We start from the raw sequence: 19,965 nt of genomic DNA, 5'->3' as shown, positions 1-19,965 counted from the left end.
CACACTGATGATTGGCCAAGTTAAAAACAGGGAAATCTCCCTTAAAGTCATGGTTTCTATGTCTGTACAGATAGGTAGGTAGGTAGGTAGACGCTATATCGTGTTGTTACAGAAATATTTACCAATATTATTGCCATCACCACATTTGCCCTATTATGCTCACCCACACACTACACCTTTAAGGGACCAGACTATGTGAAAACAGTTTATGTTTTCAGATAAGAGAGGCCAATCTTCAGTGAAAGTCACATCTCAGATCGCAGGGTTCAAAACTTAAGACTTAAAAGTAATTAAACGACCTGCTGGCGGTCCTGCTGGGTGTGATCAGAACATATCCACACAGTAATAAAGAAGGGAGGTAAATCAGTTCAGTGGACCTGCTGTCAGGCCCAAACCTCAACACTCTCAGCCAAAAGCTCCAAAGGATTAGACACAGACTATCAGGGATATTTAAAAGCCCTGGCACGCTTAGCCACTTGTTAGGTTGTATGAGGAATATTCATCGGAACTATTCCGAAATCATTTGTGACCGAAGAAAGAGCGGTAAACTGCAGAATCTGTACCAGAATAAATAAAAGAAGGCAAGGGTCCAGATTCATTTGAGATAATTTGGTGTGAAACCACCTGCAAATAAACGCATGTTTCTCTCAAGTGGCTGCAGAGGAAATGTTGCAGATCACATAGTATATACAGTTTCTGGCTGCTTAACATCCACAAACCATGTTGTCAGGAAATCATGTTTAAGAGGAGTGGAGGTGTTAAATCTGAACATTGTCCATTAAAAGTCAATCCTGCTATAAGATTTTCACACAGAGAACCTTTAAATCTGATTTGTTGTGTAAAAAGAAAGAGGTCAACTGGGAATGAATGTTTGCTGAAAATGAGTGTTTGCTTGGACACACGACTGTCTGCAGGTGCTTTTCTATCATGACTCATACTTGTTTCTCAGCTCTGTGCAGAGAAAAGCTTTTCATTAAACTGGACTGTGTTTCTGGACCTTTTGGCCCCTTTTGCAACAGTTTGACTGTAACAAGTGTTGCAGAAATAAAGTGCAGAAAGGGCCGGAGGGTCGGGCATCTGTTGGTGTTTTGACGTACTGTGAGAGCACACGGAGGAGTCCAGGAAATGGTCATCCTTTGCTCAGAGGAAAGAGTAGAACCCACTGTTAGGACTAATGGGTGAATGAGAACAACATTAGCAGCTTCCAGTAGTTGAACATAAGCGGTCACTGAGTCCTGGCCTGTCTGTTTTCAGTTGGTGTAGCTGGTTCTACTTTTTAAACGCTAGCCTCATAACCTGTTTGCAGTCAAACTCTCAGCATGCATCTTCTCGCAGATCTAACTGACCATTTACACAAATAAATCCATATTTGCTCCAGAGGAATAAAATGAATGGAGCAGCATTTTACATTTCAAATGCAGGTTTAATGTGTGACGAAGGCGGAACATCTGCGCTCCACATTACCTTATTTTGCTCCTACTGCACATGATCTAATGGGGACATGTAATGTGAAGAGAAATATAATTAAAGGACATGGAACCACCTGGGTTCTGGACATTTTCCCAGCTCTGTCCGAGGTTCTGTCATACGGACAGATGGTGAGAAATGCTCATTCTCTGCATGAGGACAGAGGGCTGCAGAGAACATTTAGCTGCCCAACATCTAGGTGGTGGTGGATGTTGTCCAATCTGGGTGTTTAAATCTGCTGGTCTCGTCCTTCAGGATACAATTTGTGAGTTTTTGCTCCAGAAAATATAAAAAGATTATGTCAGAGCAAATAAAACACGCCGGCATTAATCTATGAGTTTTTTCACAGAGATTTTTTTTAAGTTTGAGCGCTTTAGTCCAACCAGGGAATAAGGTAGGAAACGATACTAGAGCTGGGCGGAACCATGGTAAAAACTAACCTGATTATTTCCTGCCGTTAAAAGCTAAATCTATCAGAACTAAAACATTTTATCATGAATTTGTTAAAAGTCTAAATCTAAATGTAGTAGAAAGCTAAAGTTCCACCACAGAGCTCCTCACCTTCAGGGACAGAATATCACGAAAAGTTAATTTATTTCATTTACTTCAAATAGTGAAAATCATATATAAAGAAGATTCATTACACACAGTGATATATTTATAATAACTGTTTATTTCTGTGAATTTTGTTAGCTGGGTTTTTTACACAGTGCTGTATTCAAGCAATATTGGAAAGTTGAGTGGAAGAAAAAAGCGTGATAAACAAAGGGTTAACTGCAGCCTTGAGATGATTGTGATGCAAGGCGGGGACGGCAGCAGGTGTCGGAGCTTCAATAACCACAACACAGAAATGTTTCCAGGACAAGGGCTGCAACGGTCACATCCTTTGTGTTAACGCACTCATAACTCATCACACTGGCCCACACGGTCTAAAGTAGCGACCATGGTATCACTGTGCTTGACTGGCCAACAACCAACTGACCTAAACCACATGCAACAATGTTCACAAGTCTCTCCCTCCAAGTCTAAGCTGGGTCTCAAGTCTTTTGCTCCAAGTCAGTGTCAAGTCTCTTAAGACTGAAATAAACATTTTCTCATTAAATCCATGACATCATGGGAACAGGTCTAAGTTGAGTCTGAAGACTTTTATTTTTGAGACTGAAGTGCGACTCGAGTCAGAGTCTTAAACTCTAGTGCACCATCTCTGCCTGTGGCCTGATCAAATCTGCTCCTGCTTTATAAATGTAGCCACATTAGTCCAGTGATGGGTGCTGATTTCCACCAGACTCTCACCCCACCTTGCAGTCTAAGAAATTTGTAGTTTTACACCAATCTGATTTTCCACAGAAACCCTTTGTGAGCTGGATTTGTTAACATGTACTGAGGCGATAGCAGTGATGCTGTGGAATGTAGTTGAAAGCACAACTACCACAGTACAGGTCCTTCTCAAAAAATTAGCATATTGTGATAAAGTTCATTATTTTCCATAATGTCATGATGAAAATTTAACATTCATATATTTTAGATTCATTGCACACTAACTGAAATATTTCAGGTCTTTTATTGTCTTAATACGGATGATTTTGGCATACAGCTCATGAAAACCCAAAATTCCTATCTCACAAAATTAGCATATCATTAAAAGGGTCTCTAAACGAGCTATGAACCTAATCATCTGAATCAACGAGTTAACTCTAAACACCTGCAAAAGATTCCTGAGGCCTTTAAAACTCCCAGCCTGGTTCATCACTCAAAACCCCAATCATGGGTAAGACTGCGGACCTGACTGCTGTCCAGAAGGCCACTATTGACACCCTCAAGCAAGAGGGTAAGACACAGAAAGACATTTCTGAACGAATAGGCTGTTCCCAGAGTGCTGTATCAAGGCACCTCAGTGGGAAGTCTGTGGGAAGGAAAAAGTGTGGCAGAAAACACTGCACAACGAGAAGAGGTGACCGGACCCTGAGGAAGATTGTGGAGAAGGGCCGATTCCAGACCTTGGGGGACCTGCGGAAGCAGTGGACTGAGTCTGGAGTAGAAACATCCAGAGCCACCGTGCACAGGCGTGTGCAGGAAATGGGCTACAGGTGCCGCATTCCCCAGGTCACGCCACTTTTGAACCAGAAACAGCGGCAGAAGCGCCTGACCTGGGCTACGGAGAAGCAGCACTGGACTGTTGCTCAGTGGTCCAAAGTACTTTTTTCGGATGAAAGCAAATTCTGCATGTCATTCGGAAATCAAGGTGCTAGAGTTTGGAGGAAGACTGGGGAGAAGGAAATGCCAAAATGCCAGAAGTCCAGTGTCAAGTACCCACAGTCAGTGATGGTCTGGGGTGCCGTGTCAGCTGCTGGTGTTGGTCCACTGTGTTTTATCAAGGGCAGGGTCAATGCAGCTAGCTATCAGGAGATTTTGGAGCACTTCATGCTTCCATCTGCTGAAAAGCTTTATGGAGATGAAGATTTCATTTTTCAGCATGACCTGGCACCTGCTCACAGTGCCAAAACCACTGGTAAATGGTTTACTGTCCATGGTATCACTGTGCTCAATTGGCCTGCCAACTCTCCTGACCTGAACCCCATAGAGAATCTGTGGGATATTGTGAAGAGAACGTTGAGAGACTCAAGACCCAACACTCTGGATGAGTTAAAGGCCGCTATCGAAGCATCCTGGGCCTCCATAAGACCTCAGCAGTGCCATAGGCTGATTGCCTCCATGCCATGCCGCATTGAAGCAGTCATTTCTGCCAAAGGATTCCCGACCAAGTATTGAGTGCATAACTGTACATGATTATTTGAAGGTTGACGTTTTTTGTATTAAAAACACTTTTCTTTTATTGGTCGGATGAAATATGCTAATTTTGTGAGATAGGAATTTTGGGTTTTCATGAGCTGTATGCCACAATCATCCGTATTAAGACAATAAAAGACCTGAAATATTTCAGTTAGTGTGCAATGAATCTAAAATATATGAATGTTAAATTTTCATCATGACATTATGGAAAATAATGAACTTTATCACAATATGCTAATATTTTGAGAAGGACCTGTATGCTTAGCCCATTGACACCGAGGCGCCAGCACACTGCAGATGTTTGGGAACACCTGACCCGATGGGAAGAGCGTGAGCTTCCTCTGGAACCTAAAACAGGTTTCCCAGTAAGGAGGCTGGACCTGCTTACCTTTCTTCCTGTTGAAAGCACGATTCATAGTGGAAAATGTGAGTTGCTGAAGTCCCTCCTGACTGTCTGCCAATCCTCCACCTAAAAACAGCAGCAGGAGATGAGAGTTAAAAAAGGTTTTTAACCTCAAACCTTCGCTAAAAGTCAACAGAAAGTCTGAAAACAGTCCCAGAAAAACAAGAAAGCAAATTCTCCATCATGCGAGGATGAGGTAAGGTTTACTAAAGGAAACAGTTCCAGGACGGTTTCTATTTCTATTTGTTTCCCACTAACTTCCATCATTCTCAGTCCGAGTGGAAAGTGTCCCGGTAACATGGTCGTACTGAGAAAACAGGATGTTCTGTTTCAGGCTCAGTAAAAATGTTCATTATGAGGTTCTTCGGTCCTGTTTCTTATTAAACCAAAGTTTTTTTTCTGCAAAACACAACATCCATTCAGACCTTTCTGAGAGTTGTAATATGTCACACAAGGTCAGAGTTGGTGCACAAAGGAGCTCCACTCACACCAACCTTGTCTGGATTAAAGCAAATACAAAACAGCACCATTCTCCACCTTCAGTTGTACAAAAAAACTCATTTAAATAATTTCTTTTGCAAATGAAAAAACATCCACCTCCGCAGTATTTCTGAATGTGACCCCGATTCAAACGCCCTGCATCACTTCGCCACGAGTGTTCGGCAATCTGGAGAACGACAAGGACAAACGGTGCTGGAGTGGTCCCTGTCAGCAACAATCAATATTCCTGACTTTTTGGCTGTGGGAAAAGAAGGAGGGGGGTCTCCTTCATTACGGCCGTCTCAGAACTCGGATTTTTCAGAAACACATTAACCCCGGCAGAAACACCAACTACATTTTCCCATGACTAGCATTTTCCACTTGTCATAAAAAATATGACAAAGAACGGTCGGAAAGCTGAAATGGGAGCAGGTTCAACAAAACGACCAAAACACTGAGCTGTTAACTCTGTCCTGATTGGTTGGAACTGGAGGTCATATGTCATCTGCTGTTATACCGTTTATAAATACTGATAAATAGACCCAGAGAAGACACTGAAGGAACATGGATCATATCAGAACCAGTTCTTAAAGCACTGCCTCCCGGTTTGTCAAGGAATAGATTTTAAACTTCTGCTACTGGTCCATAAAGCACTAGATGGTCTGGTACTGGAACACCTTTCTGAGTTGCTTGTCAGGTATGAAACATGCAGACCACTCCGGTCTTCAGAGACCTGCTTACTCAGTGTTTCCAGAACCAGAACTAAACAAGGTGAGGCAGCATTTAGTTTCTAGGCTCCTCACCTCTGGAACAAACTGCCTGAAAACGTGAGATGTTCAGAAGCTGTTGGTTCCATTGAATCAGGACCGAAAACAGGCTTTATTACTGCAGCTGTTGATCAACGAGTCAGAATAATGAACTTTTTGAAACAACTAATATCTGTTTTGAACATTTTTTTCTTTTATGCAAAGCTTTTATGCTTTGTTATTTTCTGTCTATTCTTGGATCTCCTTTAAAGAACTTGAGTAAGAATGGTGCTAAAAAACAAACTTGCCTTGCCTACTAGTATGAATAAATGAGTTGTTGACCACTAGTATTTCTTTCAGTAATCACAAACACAGATACAATCATGGTCAAAGGTTTTGACAGCAAATGTTTTTTAGATTTTGAGGCAGCTTCAGTTTTTTAAGGGAAAAGCTGACAGTGATTTCAGATTATTGTTGAGGCTCAGCTGCAGATTAATTCATTGCAAAGAGCTTTTCTATTTTAAAAGTTTACTTTAGATTTGGATTTGAAGCGAATGTTGAAAACCACAGCTTACCAGTTATGCACCATTTTGTGTTGCTCTGCCGCATTAAATTTCCCCCATAAAACTTGTTTTTATTGTTGTCTGTCAGTGTAGTGCGACAAAATGTAGGAAAAGTTCAGGGGGTGTGAATACTTTTCCCAGGTGATGCAAAGTGAAAGACATTGAAGGACAGCTGGACATGATGCATGTGGGTTCTCATTGTAAAAAGGTTCTCCCTCCAGCAGAAACCCTGGAAAAAGCTGCAGAACGTTTAAATGGAACAGAGTTTTGGGCGGGGACTTCAACATTCCTCCATCTGAAAAAACTTCCAGAATATCTCAGCTGGAAAAGTGAACATGCATTTTTTCATTACAGGTCTAGGATGCCAGAGATGAATGCCTTCATTGTTAAGATTAAAAAAGAAACACTACAGAGGGAGTTCTGCAGATCTCTGCATCAAACGTTCTTCAAAATGAAGACCTTGGCAGTGGCCTTGCTGCTCAGTGTCTGTTTTAGATAACGAGCTTTTTCTGTTCAAGTGCATGACTGTTTTCTTTTATCTTGGTAATCTTTTGTAACAGAAACACTTTTTTCCTTTTATGTTTCTGCTATTTTTATTGTTTTCAGGTTAATAAAAGCTGAAGCAAAAGGGGCATCAATTAGGGGGCGGGTTTAGTGATACAATAGATGCTTAAAAACTGTTCTTAACTAATTGTCCCATCTTATGCAATTAAAAATATACACTATAATGCACCAGAAATAGCTGTTTCACATCATGTAAACTGAAGCATTTTAATACTCGGGTCAAAGCTGAGACTAACTGTGGAAACATCTGGCTGCAGACAAAGTCGACCCACCTTTGTGTTTGTTTGTGACACAACCCCTCCACTCCACACTTCTCTGTTATATCGGCCTTTCTGACTGACAGCGGCCCTGCTGGGCTTGTTTTAATAGCTTCCTGTCTGGTGATTCAACAGAATCCCTGTGGGAGATCCGCTGACCCCAAGACACACACGCAAACAGGCACACACATGAAGTTAACACTGGGCTGCAAACCTTTGGAGTCTCCCTGCAGAGCTCACCAATTGCAGTGGCTTTCTGCAGAAATCCAGCCTAAAACTGTAAAGTATGCAAAAATACTCAAATATTTAGCTCAGAACAACTGCTTATGAAGTAAGCACACACATGCACACAAACACACACATAAAGTTAACACCGGTCTGCAAAAGTCCTGGGTCTCTGTTTGAAAGCTGCAACACGTTTGGTCTGCATGAATCTGTCTGCAAAAATGTTCCCGCAAATGATAGAAAACACGGAAAATCAGAACCAGGAGTCCGTTCACTTACAGCCAGTCTTTGTATAAACAAGCCCGGTCTGAACATTTACCTGATGTGAAGGAAACCTTTTGAAATCGAGCTGGAAAATAATCTTATTGTAAATGCAGCTGATTTTTCTCCTGAGCAGAAAAAAGGATATGGAAATGAAGTCAAAGTTTTACAGGATCAGGGCTGGAAAATACTTTAAAAAAGATGAAGACGAAGCAAAGTTCTGAATGCCTTCAAGCTTACTCACTAATCTCAGCCATATGTGTTAAAAAGGAAGCAGGTTTCTAGCTCTACATTGTGGAACCAACATGCACAGATCAGCACAGATCCTTTCTTTTCTCCCACAGCTCCTAAAAACCCGAGCCATCAGAACTTTATTACGAATTCGACCCAGAATTCCTCGGCTGTATCCACCGTGGTGTCTTGCTGTCCCATTTAAACGCCCGGCTCACTCTATCAGCGCCCAGCACGTTGACTCCACTGAATTGAATGCACCACCATGACCGACTTTATCAACAAAAAGCTCATCTAGCCTCTACAGTGAGATGGAAACATGGAGAAACGCAGGCAAACAATAGCAGAACTGAGATAAAATGTACTTACTTGTCCTGAAACTGCAGAGGAACAGAGAGCAGGAAGTTCCAGCGGATCTTAATAGTTTTCAGCTGTGGACCAGATGGTGCTAAGCTAAGGACCGCAGTAAGGAGGGATGATGAGGTCTGCAAGCTCTACAAGAAGTTTTTGCCTTAACACAAAATAGCTGGCATCCAAACCCAACTTCCTCCGCCCACAGTGTGTCCAAAAGCAGTTTCATTTAAAAAAGAAAAAGAGTGGGGACCCCTTTCTGCAGGGATTTTTACACCGAGACACACAGGAGGTAAGCAACAAACCCCAAAGTGACACTTTCTGTTATTTAACGCATGAAAACATGATAAAATAAATCATTAAATCCCCACCAGATGCTGAAATTATGCAAATAAAACTTCAAATTATTAAAAACCAGCCCTTTATTTATTTAACAGAAGCTGAGCACAGCATAGAGCCACTGTTTGGGAAAAAACTACACCTTAAAAGGGATAGTTCGGATTTATTGTCCTAACGTTCTGTGGAAAAGTTATCAGTCTGTCATCACTTTCAGGAACAACCTGAAACATGGAACATTTTCCATAAAAGACTGCAGAGCAACACAGTCTTCTGAAGTCTAAAGCTCTGCAGCAGCTGATTTGGACCAGTCTGGTACATCTGTGGAGCGGCAGACTGGGGTGGTGGTCCCAATCTTTAAGAAAGGGGACCAGAGACCTGAAGAGGTATCACATTGTCTTTCTGGGAACTCTGGGATGTTGGAAAAGAGGCTCAGATTGGTTTCTGAAGCTTGGGTAGAGGAGGATTTCCATTTCAAGAATGACTTTCATCCTGGCTGTGAAGCAGTGAACCAGATCTTCACTCTTGAGGAACTGCTATGAAGGGTCATGGGAGTTCAGTTGTCCAGTTTTAGTGTTTTGTGGATCTGGACATCCTTCAAGGTATTTTGTGGGAGTACGGGATACTATGGGATGTTTGTAAGATCTATCAGGTTTCTCTGCAACCAAAGCAAGAGCTTTGTCCATATTTTTGGTACAAAGTCTAGCTTCTTCCCAATGTGGGTTGAACTCTGTGTTTGTTTTTCATGGACAGGATCTCAAGGTGCAGTCATGGAGAGAAACGTGTCTGGTCGGGAAAAGCCATGGCTTCATCCAGGATGAGGCTCCCATTTGGAAAAAGGTGGCTTCATCCCGGCTCCCTCTACGGTTGGCGACTTCAGGATGCAGTTGTTTGGTACTCTATTAAATGTTCATCAGAGAAACAGCCTGGGGGAAGAAACTGTCTCTGTGGCGGCTGGTTTTAGTGAACAGTGCTCTGTAGCGCCACCTGAAGGTAAAACTCTGAACAGTTTATGTGCAGGGTGTGTGGGGTCTGCAGAGATTTTAGCAGCTCTTTTTCTGACCCTAGACCTGTATAGGTCCTGGATGGAGGGAAGCTCAGCTCTGATTATTCTCTCTGCAGTCCTGATTATTCGTTGCAGTCTGGACCTGTCCTGTTTTGTGGATGATCCAAACCACACTGAGATGGATGAAGACAGGACAGACTGAATGATGGCAGTGTAGACGATGACCAGCAGCTCCTGTGGAAGGTTGAACTTCTTGAGTTGCCTCAGGAAGTACAGTCTCTGCTGGGCCTTCTTCTGAACATTGTCTATGTGTGAAGACCATCTCAGATCCTCAGAGATGGTGCTTCCTAAGAACCTGAAGTGGTCCACAGCTGAGTGGACCACTTCCCCCATACACAGGGTGTATGGGGGATGTGAATGGGATGTGGAGGAGATGGTTTGAGGTGTGAACGGCTTCCTGTCATGTCTGCAGTAGAAGCCATTCAGACGGTTGGCCAGGAGACGACTCTGTTCAGGATGGGTGGGGGGGCTCCTATAGGCAGTCAGGTTTCTCAGACAAGTCCATACAGCTGAAGCATCATCAGTAGAAAGGTATTGCTTCTGGCCTGGGAACACCTTAGGGTCCCCTGGAAGGACCTGTTACAACTATAACACAATCTCAGGTAAACAGAAAACAATGAACCATGGATGCATGGATGGACAAAGACAACAAAAAGGCAGAGTGTTCTTCAGGCCCAACCCCATTACCTGCAAACTGTGGTGGTGCGACATTTTGGACTTTGTGGTGGTTTTGTGTTTTGACTTTAGTTTGGTTTTGTAGTCATGGTTGTTTGTTTATTTCCTTCTACTGCCCCCCAGTGTTGTTTTCTCTCCCCTCGCTCCTAGTTCCTTTAGTGGCAGCTTTCCTATTTCTTGTTATGGTTTTCTTCTTCTTCATCTTCATCTTCTTCTTATTATTATTATTATAGTTCTTTGTCTCCCAGGATTCTTTAGTCTAGTTTCTCATTTAGTATCTCCATGTTTATTTATGTTAGGTATTTGTTCTCTTTCTTAGTTTAGTTCCTCGGTTTTGTTTCTATAGTTCCAGCCTCCTTTTTAGGTTAGCTTTAGTTATTGTTTACTTTTGGTTTGCACATTTTATAGTTCTTTGTTTCCTTTTCTGTTACTTGAGTCAGTGTTTGCTTAGGTTTTGTTTATTCTACGGTCAAGGTTTCTTTATGGGTTCTTTGTTAATTATTAGGTTGTAGTGTTCCTTCATTTTCTCCAGTTCTGTGTTTACTTTCGTTAATGTCTATTTTTGGTTATGTCTTAATACAGCTCCTCTCATGTCCCCTTTGTTTTCTAGTTAGGTCTCCTTAGCAACTATCCATACTCCCTCAGTTCTCTGCAGCCTGGTTCACACCTGTTTTCCATCCTCCTCTGATTTCCTACCTCTGGTTCTCATTGGTTCATACCTCACTCCCCTCTGCTTATAAGCTCTCTGATTCTCTTTGTTCTTCGCTGGTTCCTCCCGTTCACTACCCTGTTGATGTTCAGTTTGTGCTTTGCTCCTGCTCAGGAGATTCATGTAAGTTTTTGCTCTACTCATGTTAACTCCTGCAGAGGTTATGCTACGTCTTTGCTACGTCTTTGGAAAGCCTAAGAATAAAGATAAAGCCTTCCTTTAACATGCTGCTGCCAAGCTCTTGTCTGCACTTTGGTCCGCCTCAAAACCCCAACGTGACAGTGACACAAACAGTCCTACATGGTTCATTTGCTACAGTGACCGAAAGAACGAGATCCCGGATACAAGCGGCTGAAATGAGCTTCCTCTGTAGGGTGGCCGGGCACTCCCTTAGAGATAGGGTGAGGAGCTCGGCCATCCGGGAGGAGCTTGGAGTAGAGCCGCTGCTTCTCCACATCGAGAGGAGCCAGTTGAGGTGGCTCGGGCATCTTTACTGGATGCCTCCTGGACGCCTTCCTCGGGAGGTGTTTCACGGACGTCCCACCGGGAGGAGGCCTGGGACACGTTGGAGGGACGTGTCTGGGGAAAGGAACTTCTGGGTGTCTTCACTGAGTCTGCTGCCCCCGCGACCCGGTCCCGGATAAAGCAGAAGACGACGAGTACGAGTACGTGTATATTTAAGATGAGAAAGATAAATATTTGATAGTTAATGATTAGTAAACTTTCGTTCATTCATGCTGTCTGATTGGTGAAATATTCCTGCTCGGAGGGCTCAGAAATCTTTGCCCCTAGGCTCTCATTATAAGTGCAACGTTATAAGTACCACGTTTTAAGTACGTCGCTCCTCCTTCAATACCACAGGTAGGACAATTTGGAGCACAGCTTTCTTCTTCCAGAGCCTCTTTACACACCACCACCACCAAGTACATGGGATCACGTCATAAAGTGCGGCTGATTGACAGGTCGAGAGGTGAGGGCTGGATAGATAGAGAAGCAGAATGGAGGAGTTAAACAATTCAGTGAAATCTCCTAAAAAGGAACCTCTTCAGAGGAGATTGTATCAGCAGAAGCTTGAAGAGAAAAGCTTGGACCTGATTAGTCGAAAATCTAAATTATCAGCAGTCCAAAGACAGAGAGAGACTCTAGACTCGATCGTTGTCCATGATGTGGCATGAATTAAGACAGGTAGGACTGATTTAAAGCATGTTTCAGAAAAGGCAAAGTGGGAGAAATAAGTGCCCCTTTTCCATTGGCTGTCTTAGCCTGGCTTCACTCCACTCGGCCCGCTTTTCGAGCGTTTCTATTTCTGTTTTTCCATACCTACTTTTTTTCACCTACTTTGGGATGAGTCGAGACTAAATGTGACGTGAACAGACTGCTGTTCACTGATTGGCTATGGGACCAGGAGAAATGAGAAGGTTTTCCAAGAGGTACCATCCAGACAGCAGCATCTCTCCTCTCTGCTTCTCCTACCATACCCCTCACATCAGAACCCCTGAGCCTTATTTTAGAGGTTCTGGCTGGGCTGTGGTCCAGATAATTATCCTAGTGGTTCATTTTATATATAAAAAAAATTTTATGACATTCCGTCATACAAAATCTGTGCCGAGTGGAGCGAGACCAAGTGGAGCAAAGCCATGTGGCCAAGAAGAGCCAGTGGAAAAGGGGCAAAACTAGGATCAATGTGGAAAATGCACCGAGACTAGCCATGTTTGGGAAAAAAATTATTTTATATATACACAACTATAATTATAGCCCCCCCCGGGGAGAACTCCACCAGCCAATGCAATGATGCCAAAACAGCAGCTAATCTACAACAGGAAGGCTGAAAAAGAATCAGGGTGATGCAATGGTGTAGTCAAAGTCTAGACCTCAGGGTGTTTGAAATGTGGGAGGACGTCCAGAGGGCTTTGTAAAAGCAAATGTCTGCAAACCTCAATGAAGTGAAGCAGTGCTGGAATGAAAAATTGACCAAAATACCTCCACAATGCCATGAGAGAACAATACTGAGACATGTTTCTCCAGAACAATTTCTGATCAGTAAAACCTAGAACTCCAAGAGGATCTACTCAACAGTAGGATTTATTCCTCCCAAAGGAAATAATTTCATTTTTTACTAGACTTCTAGCATGTTTGGACACATGAATGCCTCGGATGTGTCCGAAGTGCAACACCACCTACCTTTTTTAACAATTATTTGCAAAACATCACGCATGTAGCTCACAACCACGATTCAGCTGTTTTACAAAGGTCTTTATGAGCTGAAGAAGGCATTTCCTGTTCTTTGTTTGGATTCTGGTTACACATTCTGCTTGCATATGGCCTTGGGTGGTAGTGGTGGAAGTGGTGGTGTGTTTTTGCTGCCTGGCAGAACTTTAGTTTCATGCATGATAGACCATTTAAGGCAGGGAGGGTCTCACTTTTGGTGCGGTTCTGTTTTCTCAGAGTTTTTGCACTTCTCTGTCCAGGATCATTGCATGTGTGGGTCTGTATGAACAGCTGCATGAGGTGGGGACACCTTCAAGACAACTGGGCCAATTCGGACCAAACAGGGTAAAAATAAAGACCATTTTACAACTCAGGTAATTACGATAAGTATGGAAGTTGCTCCACATTCCCGGCTTTCAGCCTCAACATTTCCATCCCTCTGCAGACTTCGTTTGTTTCCTCACAGACCTGCATATATTCTGGCTCCAATTATTTCAATCCCTTCCTGGGATGTGAGTGTGTTTTTCTGGGAGTGGGTGGAGAAGCAGGAACGTGCATCTCAATAAGGAGCATCTCTGTGGATTTTCATTTAAACCTGAAACCTACACAAGATTAGTGCTCCTTACGAGCAGCTCTGCAGAGGAGATGTACCATAGAAAAGATGGATTTCAGCTGGAATGGTCGCTCTAAACACCAGAACCTTCTGACGTTTCTTGGCAGCATGCAATTTAATGTTATTACATATCCTGCACAATACATGCAGTCAAATATTTTTAAAGCCATTAAGAGATTCAGATGCAGTCTCTTCAGGCAGAGAATATTACCTCCAGAAGGAGAATCCAAGTTTAAAAAGTTTAAAAACCAATAAAATTCAGAAATACAAAAGTCACAGTGGATCCCCCTGACCCATGACAAAACAAGAATCAGTCCATGAAAATGTTGTTCCAACCATCTTCGGTTCAGTATCTGGTCATTTTCCGCCACTTAACTGTGACCCAATGAATCATTCCAGAATCAAAAGGCTGACCCAGTGATGTCGACACAGAACAGACAACTCAGCAAATAACCAATTTTCATTTGGATCTTTTGGCTCTTTGTTACAAAGACCCTAAGCACTAACATTTGTCCTGAGGGGTTCGATTGTGTCCATTTAGCACTACATCCAGGTTTGATTGTTACGCTTCGAGGATGTTTTCCTGCAGACCACCTCCAGAGGTGAGCTAGGACACTTGTATGTGCCTCAGTTTAGCAGTCTGAACGCAGTCCATCCTGGGACGCATCAAAGAACCCTCCACACAACAAACATCAGTACTTTCAGATGAAGATGGTATTCTTTTGGTGCCAAGTGGGTCAATGGAGGTTGCAGATACAGCAAACAAACAAATGGTTTCATAGTTGGAGTTATCTGGATATCTTTGGAGGATTTTCTTGTCTTTGTTACAGAATAAAGTAGAAATATTGAGAATAAACTGGAAACAATATCTTAAAGAAAAGGTGGAAAGCTGAAGCTGCTGTGTTTTGTGCATTGAGTGAGCAGGATGTTTACAGGCTGAAAGAGAACTGATGTCTGTCATTAGGGCCAATTCAAGGTACCTGTATAGATGTCTTTGCTGTTCCACAATATATGAATATAATGTGTTTAGACATAAAGATACATTTTGTTTCAATTTTTTTGGTTGAATCTCTGAAAAAAACCCAATTGGGTTCCAGTGCTAAGCTAGTTCCAGTACTAAACTGGTGAAAGTGCTAAACTGGTTCCAGTACTAAAATGGTGCGAGCGTTGCTAAGCATCAGTTGTTTCTGTTTCTACCACTGGAAGAGATTACAGCACCAGTAAATGGTACACCAAAAACAAAAAACCTCTTTTATAAAAAGCTCTCATTATCACTTAAAAAGCTTTCTGTTTGTAATGACTTTTGTAATGTAAAAGATAAGACAAAAATACGTTTAAAGGTTTTCCCACTTATAATGTGACTGTTAACCTTAACAAGTGAACTGGAAACCAAACAAATGCATCAAAAGAAAAATCTAAATAATGTGGAATAACCCGATTGCACAAAATAAAATCGCTCTTTATTTTCAGTTTTCTAGGAAAGACCTGAAGGTTTAATAGTTTCATTCACGTCAACAAAAAGCAAGGTCCAATGGGTCACTGGGATAACCGGGTTCTGGGCCTGCACTGGGGAGTGTGGCAGCCCCACTTTGGCTTGCTGCTCCAACGCTTCACTGATGACCTGTGTCTGTGTGGGACGTAGAGTGGCTCTGAGGAGGCGCCTGGTGTCTGTCCCCCTAGGGCTGCCTCCAGGAGCCGAGGCTTCCTGCCCTTTGCTGAGTGTTACAAGCTTTACCAACTCACCTTTCTAACAACTTTGCACCTTCAGGTGACAAATTCACACACCTACACAATACAAACACACACTCACACTCACACTCACACACACACACACGCACACATGCACACACACATGGTCTTAGCCCAATATCTAGAATAGTTTCATATATGAAACCATTTAAATTGGAGGATTTCTGAATGGAAGTAAACATCTGATGTTTGATGCTCTGGCCCTGAAACAGCGATGCTTTAAAAAGAAAGAAGCTTTTTTAGTGGAAAATACTGAGCAGGACATCTGGGCCCAACCATCAGAGCAGATCTCATCCTTGGTTAACAGAGAAGAAGCTATTATTCTGTATGATCAGGGTGAGAGGAAGCCAATTAGTCCTTTGAGTCTCTTTCTGCATGATGCTTTAACATGTACAGTTAAAAAAAAAAAAAGGAACACATCATCCTGATTTTAATTTACCTCCAAACTAGACTGCTGGAGATAGGCACCAGCTCCCCCGTGACCCACTATGGAATAAGCGGTAGAAAATGACTGACTGACTGACACTAAAATTCAAGCATAATCAGCACAGTAATCACCTGATAGTTGAAAAGATGTGGGTTCAATTCTACCTTCCTCCCCTGACCCATATCAATGTGCCACTGAGCAAGACGCTGAACCCCAACCTGCAAAGCGATCTGTGTATCAGTGAATAACGCATGAAGCTGTGTGAATGTGGTTCTAGTGTGAAAGCACAAATATCTGCATCACTTCTGACCAGCAGTGTTACTCTGATGCCCACAGGTGTCACCAAAACAGCCTACATCGTATGAGTTAGCCACATGTTTTTCTGCGCTACAGCTGCCAAAAACACACCCCTGTACCTCCAATCAAACTCTATTAGTGTGTCTGCAGATCGTTTTCTCACATGTTGTTTGGCCTTAAAGAGCCACTTCAAACTAATGCAACGCATGCTGGATGGAGGGGAAGCTAAAATACTGTAGTCTATGCATGTCTATGTATGGGTTCACGACACCATAGCCTTGAGTAAAACTATCACAGCATTAAAGGTATAAAAGAGTGGATCTACATTGGGCAAGCAGGTTGGTGTGAATACATCAACTGTGGGAGCAATTGTAAGAAAATGGAAGACATGCGAGACCACTGATAATCTCCCTCGAACTGGGGCCCCACGCAAGCTCTCATCCCGTGGGGTCAAAATAATCATAAGAACGGTGACCAAAAATCCCACAACTACACGGAGGGATCTGATGTATGACCTGCAGAGAGCTGGGACCATCAGTAACACAATCAGTGGCTGACTAAATTCTTTTTGGCCCCACTGTAACAAGCTGCTGATAGTGTGTCAATACTGTCTCAGCTGCATTATATGTATATATTGCTGTAATCTTCATATATCCAGACAGGTTGAATTCGGGGGTAAAATAACAAAGAAGGCAGATTAATCTGGCAAAAATAATAATAAAATAAATGAACACAGTTTTTACTAGATAAAGATAATAATACAAAACTCGAATAATATGCCGCAGGTTCTTATTTTTGCCACCACCTACAGTGACTTTGTTGCTTAGGGTCAAAGTTTGTTTGCCAAGAGTCAGACCATGACGGAGCCATCATACACAGCTGACTGACAGCTTGCCGACCAACGTGGGGAAGGGAGAGCCTTACTTCATGCCGCGGATGTCCAGAAAAACTCTTCCACTGGCTCTGATGTGTGGCTGAAAGGAGTTTAAACTACACAGTGGTCTCTGATCCATGAAACCAGAACCTGGTCCATGCATGCACTGCCCCTAAGAAACTACACCCTCGCCCAACACACAGCTCACCTGCCAAACAGTTCCTGATTCTGGTTTCTGTTTCTGCATAAAGTTTGAAATCAAGAAAATCCCAAAGCTGTTCTTTAATCTTCCACATATAGAAGATCTTCAACATCACCTCATCCTGTTGCTTCAGTTTTCTTCACAGTTAACAGAACAAAGAGCTGCAGGGGTTCTGTTTACACCTGGGATTCTGCAGCTTGTATCGGGTTAATAAGGCAAAGGATGAACCCAAATCCTCTCCTGTGGGAAGACAACGCTTCACTGTGTGGACCACAAGGAGGCCCTGGTTAGTTTGATTAGTGTGACGAGGATTTCATTAAAAGTTGAGCTCTTCAAAGTCATCAGAACCAGGAAAAAATATTTTTCTTCCACCACCATTGTCATTATTTAGTCTATGAATCATAAAGATGTTTCAACAGCCAGCAGCAGCAAAACAATAAAGAGATCCTTCAAATACTGTAGGTATGGTCACCCTGTAGCTGGATTCATTTCCAGGGCTTTAATAAGCGGAGACAAGCACCAACACAAGAAAACACCGAGCTGGGCTAAAGGCCCACAAATCCACTCAGAACACGCTCCAATTCTGCAGATGATGTTCTGTTTAGCACAGACTTAGAGTAAAACAATATTTGATACAGAAGGCTGTGAACAAAGATTTCTGCAGCGACATAAATGTGTTTTTCAGGTTTTCTAGAGCTGGTTTTAGTGGCAACATTTCAAATGTTATTAGATTATAGTTCAAACTGACCAGATGGATATGAATATGGAGCTTAATTGTCCTAAAATATTTTATAATAAGCAGATTAAGCTGTACTTCTGCACAAACTGATCATGTCAGTACATTCATGTGATCAGCTGAAATCACCACATTAATCGAATTAGCAGATCAGTGTAACGTACGGACAGATCATGGCTGAAATAATTTCTCTTTTGTTAGCAATGGTTGCCTCCAAAGAAAAGCTGCAGTTTGCATCAAAAAGGGCCCCATGCAGGGACCTGCTGCTGAGAAGATGAAAGATCAGGTTTCTGGATCATCAGGACCTTTAACATGCGGGGTTCCACTGCAGAGAAGGCTTCAGGCCACCCAGAATGACCCAGGAAGATCACCTTCTCAGGAAAGAGCTGCAGAACCATGTTGCCACCAGTGCAGAGCTTGCTCAGCAGTTAGAAGAAGGGTTTTATCCTTAAATGGCATTTGCTGTAATGCCATTTGTTTGGAAGGGTATAAATAATTTTAGACATGCTTTATTTATTTAAATGTAAGTAAAGACTGATCAATTATATTTTCATATTTAATACTACATTTACATTGTTTTATTATATTTTAAGAGAGGCTGTCTCATTTCGTATCAGAAACAAACTTCTTGGATGAATGAAAATTATTTTTGAAATTTAAAAACTATATACATTTTTTATTGTTAAAGTATCTGAATTTATTTTCTTTTGTAGGATCAGTCCAATGAGCCGTGTTTCTTCCTTATTCAAGGAAACTGAAACTGAAGGTCGTCTACAAAAAATAAAGTACATAGTTTGCAGCTAAATGACGTAAAGCTGAGCGCTGAGCGGTATAATAACCGCGGTACATAAAAGGGTTAAACTGGCAGCAACCTGAGCGAGTTAGCAGAAAGACCTCCATGTTGCAGTCAGAACATACCTGATGCAACTTGGTCTCCATCAGATGAAAATTTTAAATGTCAAATAAAATTCCTTCAGACATGTCTGTGGTGAAACCAGACCACTGGACACGTTTCTCTTCAGAACCACTCTGCTCATGCTCAGTTTGATGACAGACAAATCCAGTTTCTCTGAACAACGCGTGAAGCATTTCTCCTAAATGCAGCTCTGTTGTGGATCATAAAGATGGTTTTTCCTCATCAAAAGTGGTGAAACATCTGCGCACTTCACCTCTAAATATCTGCAAGAACTCATCTCACGCTGGCGTTTATTATGCTACATAACAATGACTCTGTTTTATGAACATTATGTGCAGAGAGCATCAGAGATGATGTCTGCAGAACCTCTGCTGCATTCCCGGCACACGTTCCTCCCCAAAACAGACCCATCACAGTAAAAATGTCTCAGGTTTGCATAATGGAAGCATAAATACAGGACTGTGGAGACGGGCTTTATCATAATAACAACATGCTGCCACACAGCGTGCCGGCAGCCTGGAGCAGGAAATGTTTGGCTGTCAAACACTGGAGGAAAATAAAAATGCAGCAGACCTGGAAGCAATTTGCCGTCACAATTTTATGTTCCCCAGGACAGATTTTGGCTGATTCCAGTTTTGTATGGAGTTAAATTTGTCTCAATATTATTCAATCAAACAAAAAACTAATCTCAATCAAAAAAATAATATTCAATCAAAAAATATTAAGTTGTGATCAAAACTTTCAGAGTTTTTTCTCACAAAGAGAAAAAAGTTATTTGCAAAACATAAACTTTTATTTGCGCATGTCAAAAATCTTTGG

General features: G+C 42.2%; 1 protein-coding gene across 1 annotated transcript in view; it reads right to left on the bottom strand.

Moving 5' to 3' along the window:
- Positions 1-19,965, bottom strand: part of LOC124871355 (PTB domain-containing engulfment adapter protein 1-like) — a 106,889-nt gene that overhangs the window by 40,719 nt on the left and 46,205 nt on the right. Inside the window, exon 3 of the mRNA XM_047370615.1 lies at positions 4,646-4,726. Within this exon, the coding sequence (XP_047226571.1) occupies positions 4,646-4,673 (28 nt within the window). The 5' untranslated portion in view covers positions 4,674-4,726. The remainder of the gene's footprint in view (positions 1-4,645; positions 4,727-19,965) is intronic.

Source organism: Girardinichthys multiradiatus, chromosome 7 (genome assembly GCF_021462225.1).
Source record: "Girardinichthys multiradiatus isolate DD_20200921_A chromosome 7, DD_fGirMul_XY1, whole genome shotgun sequence".
In the NCBI taxonomy this organism is placed as follows: Eukaryota; Metazoa; Chordata; class Actinopteri; order Cyprinodontiformes; family Goodeidae; genus Girardinichthys; species Girardinichthys multiradiatus.
The sequence above is the reverse complement of the archived record's forward strand: the minus strand, read 5'-3'. Positions and strand labels throughout refer to the sequence as shown.